A 6,000-nucleotide genomic window follows, 5' to 3' on the forward strand; every position below is an offset into this window, starting at 1 on the left:
ATGACATCAATGTTAATTATATAACTTGTTACATAAACAGGAATCTGAAAATCAAACTTATACCTAGTTTCAGGTTTCTTCTTTACTTGCAAAACAACAAACCAAACCCATCCAAGGCCACTTTGAGGAGTTTTTCCCCCCTGCAGATCTACAAAAGTAATGTCTCAAGTTTTGTAATTCTCATTATTATATAATTTCTTTTTTCAGTACATAGTCTGGCTATACTGACTTCAGTAATAAGAGCTGGTGAATAAACTTAAGCAATGATGAAATATTCACTTAAAAATTCCTACTTTTATTGAATAATATAAAATTGTGCCAGTCAAGCACATATATACCATAATAACTAAATTATTGCAACCTTTTACTTACATTTTAAAAAGTAACATAAATTTTCATATGATTCAGAGATAGTTCCGTTCAGGTCTGACCTTACCTTCCAGGTTCATTCCAGCTTGAAGACATTTTCGATAGCGGCACGCAGGGCAGTTTTTTCTTCGAATTTTATCAATGATACAATCATTTCTTCCAGCACAAAGGTAATTGTGCTGTCCTATAGGGAAAATAAAGGCACTGTTAAAATTTCACAGGTCTCAAAGGAGATGCTTTCTGGAATGATTCTGTCTGTTTCTGTTTTAGGCAGAGCGGAGCCAAAGAGCAGAGGCACTGACTGAGGAAGGGACAGTGGACCTGCCTCCATTGTCGCTGCAAAGATCAACTAAAAATGTCTTTTTTTATTCTATTCAACATATTCAGAATAGTGTATTAAACACGGTATGGCAGCATTCAGAGAGAAAAGTAAACGTCTCATAAACGGGACACCGTCATGTGAGCAGCTCTCAGATCAAGAAGCAGAGCAATACCCCACAAATGCCCACCAAGGGCAACTCTTTCTTGATAAATTGTGCTTTAAACAGTTTCTTGTTTTAACAGTTACAGGAGATGTCTGTACTCACTATTTTATTATGACTTCTGACCTAATGCTAAGGAGGATTAAAGAAAAAGGAAACTGGTTTTAAAACACTGAGAGTCCCAAAGGGAAATGACTTTCATGTAACATTATTCTACCACATGCAAATAAAATGTGCTCCCCCTCCCAATAGTAAAGGAAGCTATAGGTAAACAGTTAATCTTAAAGGTTAAGGTTGCCATCAACTAGTTAGGTGAACACAGACTTGACAAACAAAACTACTGCAGATCCTACAGAGACTTGTTAATTATTTCACATGCTTTTAGAATATAAGAATGTTTGAATTCACCATTAACCCCCCCCCCCAAGTATTAAATACCACTACTGTCTAAAATCTTGTGGTGCCCAGTTATTAAATAATGTGTAGAGGCAGAAGTACAGTTTTCACCTGGTGAAAGTTTTCACGGAAAATTTCAAAGGAAAAGACTGAAAGTCCCCCTACCCCACATGCATAATCTTGTAATTTTCTTTGAACCTGGTTGGTGAAGGAAACTATCTGAGGATCTGCTGGCCTGGCAAGAACCAAGGATCCTCCTCCACAAGATGAGCATCTATATATATATAAAAGCCCAAGCGACTGTTACAACCGAACGACCGGTCAACCGGTCGCTATGATGTGCACTGACCACCAGGAGGCAGATGTTCAATGCAGGACCTGCCCCCTGGTGGTCAGTGCACCCCCACAGCCAACCTCCCATGGTCCCTACCCCTGACTGGCCGGCCCCGACAGGGACTGGGCAAGACGGCCCCAATTGCCAGCGAGCTGAGGGAACCCCACCCGTGCATGAATTTGTGCACTGGGCCTCTAGTATCTAAATAAATACATGAGACAACTAAGAGTCCATGTACCTTACACTAGAGGGGGTGGTCTTCACAAGACTGCAAGCCATTTCTCTTCTCAAAAATAAATCATACTCAAAGAGAAGAGAAAAATTCAATTCACTAGGTTGACTATACCTAGTTCTAATTTTTAGGGAAAGATCCTTTATGCATAGGACAACCTAAGACTTGCCTGAAAATAAACTGTGTTTACTTCTTCCTAATAGGATAAGTCACAGTGCTCTTTAAGCATTAGTTTTGGTAGATGGTTAACTGTGTCCAGTTCAACTCTTTGTGAGGCATAGGCCACAGAGCTGACTAACGGCCCTACTCCAGAACTGCTCTCCAAGGCCAAATGTCTGCCAGCTGCTTCAATCCTGTCCACGCTGTGGACGTTTCCTAGCTGCTTTACTTGAACATAAAGTGTGTCAAGCCAATAATTCTACCCAGTAATTCTATCCTCTATTAAAGCAAAAGTAGGAACAAGAGATGTATCCATTGTTGAAGCAGTTATAATATAAAGAATTTTGGCTCCATAAGAATATCGCCAAATCACTGTCCTGCAGTTACTGGAAAAGGCAGTTGAAAAAATTACTCATTGCTAAAAACAGAAAAAATTCTAATGCTCTATTTGTATCCAACCAAAATATCAGAATGTGCATAGGATGCTAATAATGATTTCTTTATCCCAGGTATGTCTTAAGCACATGCAAGAATCTGAGCTAGAGGATCAGTGGGCATTGTGTATTTAAGTTAAAATTAGTCTTATCTGGTTAGTAGTATGCAATTGGGCAAGTCTGTGTCTAATTTATAAAATGAGGAGTGGCCACTCTTTTATAAGGCCTGGACATGAACCACTAACGTCAGTCCTTGCCAATCCCTTTGATAAGACAAAGGGATGTCTTAGTTTGGAGTCCCTGTCTTGTACCACTTGGTAAATTCCCATTCTAACTAATAAATACAATAGAGAGTAGACATCAGGAGAAAAGCCTTCAAGCCAGCTGAAATTTCTTAACATTTTGTTTGCATCATATTTTTGTGTGTGGTTAAAACCTATTTTTGGCAAGTGACTCTAGTTTCTATTTGTGGCAGGTGTGGTAGCCAGCCTCCACGATGGCCCCCAATGGTCTCTGTGCAGTCCCTTCCCATACTCTGCCAGGACTGGTCTGTGTAACCAATAAAAACATGGCAAAAGTGACAGCACGTCACATCTGAGATTAAGCTGTAAAGACATTGGTTCCATGTTGGTTAGTCTCTCTTGTGGATCGTTTGATTTGGGGGATGCCAGCTGACAGCATGCTGGAGGAGCCACACAGTGGGGAACTGAAGCTGCTGCCAAAAACAACGCTAATGGGTGGCAGGAGCCTTCAGAGGACAGCAGCCCCATCAACAGTGTGATGTAGCCTCACAACTGCCCCAGAACCACCTGGCTCAGAGCTGCTCCCCAATCCCTGACTCGCGGGAAGGGCATGACACAGTAAATGCCTTCTATTCATTGTGGAGGTAATCTGTTGTACAATAGATAATACAGGAGGGATAGTAAAGTTGTGTGTTCTTTAAAAAAAAAATAATTTAAGTTTTAAAACAGAGTGATCTAAGAACAATGTTAGTAAGTAGGACCGGGATGCACAGACATGAACAAGACCCTGGAAGTGCTATGGGACACAGGTACCACAGCAAAGGGTATGTCCTAGGTTTTCCGCAGTTTGTATACTCTATTTGAAGTAGCCAAGTTTTCAATGTGAACTGTCAGCTTGAGCTTCTCTGTACCTGCTCTCAAAAGCAGTGTGTACAGTGGAAAGTGTACTGCTAAGGTGTCAGGAAACCCTGATCTGAATTGCAGCCCTACTTTCTAGCTGTGTGATCTCAGTAATGTTTATTAACTTTTCTGAGCAGCTGCTTCCTCAGCCGTAAATCTGGAAAATTAGCAACTTACCTGGCTGGCTTCTGCAAGGTTCTTCCAATAGTGCCTAGCACACTGTAAGGGCTCAATAAATGATAGCTATGAAACAATGCCCTTGTAATAACTTTCAGAATCTAGGCAGATGATGGACAGACAGGTGACAGGTTTTTATCATATACCTCTCAGGGAGCCAGGGTGACACTGAGGTTAAGAGCCAGCTGTGTTATAATCTGAGTTCTGCAAGCTAAACTCTCTGAGCCTCAGTTTCCTAGTCCATCAACTATGAATCCTAACAGCATCTAAAAGTTCAAAGCTGTCAATTAGGTGGTATGACATATATAAAACAAGGACTTCATGCATGGTAAATTACAGGTAGCTGATGCCTATCTTCATAATGACCCACCAACAAAGATGAGATGTACTATTGTGCAAAGGGAACATAAAAAAATGGGACTTGGGGGGAAAAAGATCACTAAACTAGTATACAAAAAGGAAATGGAGCTACCCATGTATGCAGAAAAGAGACACACAGAATATCAAATAAAGAAGTTCAAAATATCTATTCTTGATCTAGTTTTTATGGAGAATAAGTAAAACTTTGGCAAATTCTGCAAATTTCCTAAAAACAGTTAAGTGTTTGGGCAGTTACTATAATATGCCAATTTAGGGTAAAACTCATCATGTGTAGCATGTGTAATAAATGAAGTACTAAGTATAATGCAAATCGTACAAGCTACATCTTCGTAGTTTTTAAAAAGTGCTCCAAAAATGTATCTGGGCCTTAAAACATTTTCATCATGTCTAGAGAGGTTGTCAAAGGATTAAAGAATTGTAGAGGTGAAAGGGGCCTTGGAGAACATTAAAATCCAAGGAAAGGATTTACTTTACAGTCCACATTTAAGCTTTTCCCTATTAATCATGCAATCTAGACATCACATTTAACTGAAATACTTAAGTGATAAATATTTGAAACAGTAGAGCTAATATTAAATTTTACCTAAAAACAAGTATAAGAATTTAATTCTAAAGCAGGGATTAAGACCAAAGAGCAAATAGCTTGGTATTTTATTGGAGAAGTATATTTAGCTCTTTCTTTTCTTTTTAAATTGCATTTGAATGCTTTTACATAGGGCATGCTCCTACATTCTAATGGCAATAACTGCCCACCTTCCCCCAGTTGTATTCTATTTTGCCAGAATGACATACTTGGTCCCTGCAGGCATTTGAATTTGCAGCCCTGTTTTGTTTTTTTTTAAAGGGGGCACACCTGGAGAATCACCACATGCTCCTGGAAGCTTCAGTGGTTGGCCCCAGGAAGCCTGCACTCTTCTCTAGGCAAGGCAGAGTGGCTCCTGGCTTGCTGGTGGGCCCAAGCTAAGGATTCCATCCAGACCAGTAGTATTTTTTTTGTTTGTTTTGTTTTTAAATATATTTTGTTGATTTTTTACAGAGAGGAAGGGAGAGGGATAGAGAGTTAGAAACATCGATCAGCTGCCTCCTGCACACCCCCACTGGGGATGTGCCCGCAACCAAGGTACATGCCCTTGACCGGAATCGAACCTGGGACCCTTCAGTCCGCAGGCCGATGCTCTATCCACTGAGCCAAACCGGTTAGGGCTGCAGCCCTGTTTTAAAGAATAATTTAGTTAAAATGGAGAAAGAAAATTATTTTTTAAATACCTTATTTTTTTCAAGGCTCCAATGTCTCATTCTAAATTTCACTTTCAGAAATCAACCTGTCGATATTATTTATGCACAGCAATACTGTATTACTGTTATCACTGCATTTATATCATGGAGGTTACTCATCAGGTAAGAAAGTGATGAGTAAAGTAAAGTGAGGACAAGAAGAAGCTTCCTTCTCTTGGGTTTGCTGTAAATAAGATCTACTTTGTTAGAGGCACTGCTCTAAGCAGGGGAGGACTTTACTCACAAGTGTACTCAACAGTTGGGAGTTACTGAACTGGTCAAAACCTGCACCCCTGTGCTCTAAGTGGGGTAACGAGCAATTCTATAGTTGGCTAATGTATTAAAAAGTAGTCCAAAGAAAAGAAACTGACTCATCCAGTTCCTAAGGATGCAAACACAACTCTAGCCAAATAATCCTTCTCATAATGTGAATGAATAAAATATTATTTCTTTAAAAATTAATAGAACCACAACAAAACAACAAGAGAGTCTACTGCATGGGAGAACATATTTGCCAGTGTTATCTCTGATAAGGGTTTAATCTCCAAAATTTACAGGGAACTTATACAACTTAACAAAAGGAAAATAATCCAATCAAAAAATGGGCAAAGACCTAAAT

At 39.6% G+C, this 6,000-nt stretch overlaps 1 protein-coding gene across 2 annotated transcripts in view; it reads right to left on the bottom strand.

Moving 5' to 3' along the window:
* The window catches only part of NR3C1 (nuclear receptor subfamily 3, group C, member 1 (glucocorticoid receptor)), a 100,738-nt gene that overhangs the window by 23,626 nt on the left and 71,112 nt on the right, over positions 1 to 6,000 (bottom strand). For both annotated transcript variants that reach the window (XM_005881104.2, XM_005881103.2), the window contains exon 3: positions 437 to 553. In XM_005881104.2, coding sequence (XP_005881166.1) covers positions 437 to 553 — 117 coding nt within the window. The remainder of the gene's footprint in view (positions 1 to 436; positions 554 to 6,000) is intronic.

Source organism: Myotis brandtii, unplaced genomic scaffold (assembly GCF_000412655.1).
Source record: "Myotis brandtii unplaced genomic scaffold, ASM41265v1 scaffold668, whole genome shotgun sequence".
NCBI classification, from domain to species: Eukaryota; Metazoa; Chordata; class Mammalia; order Chiroptera; family Vespertilionidae; genus Myotis; species Myotis brandtii.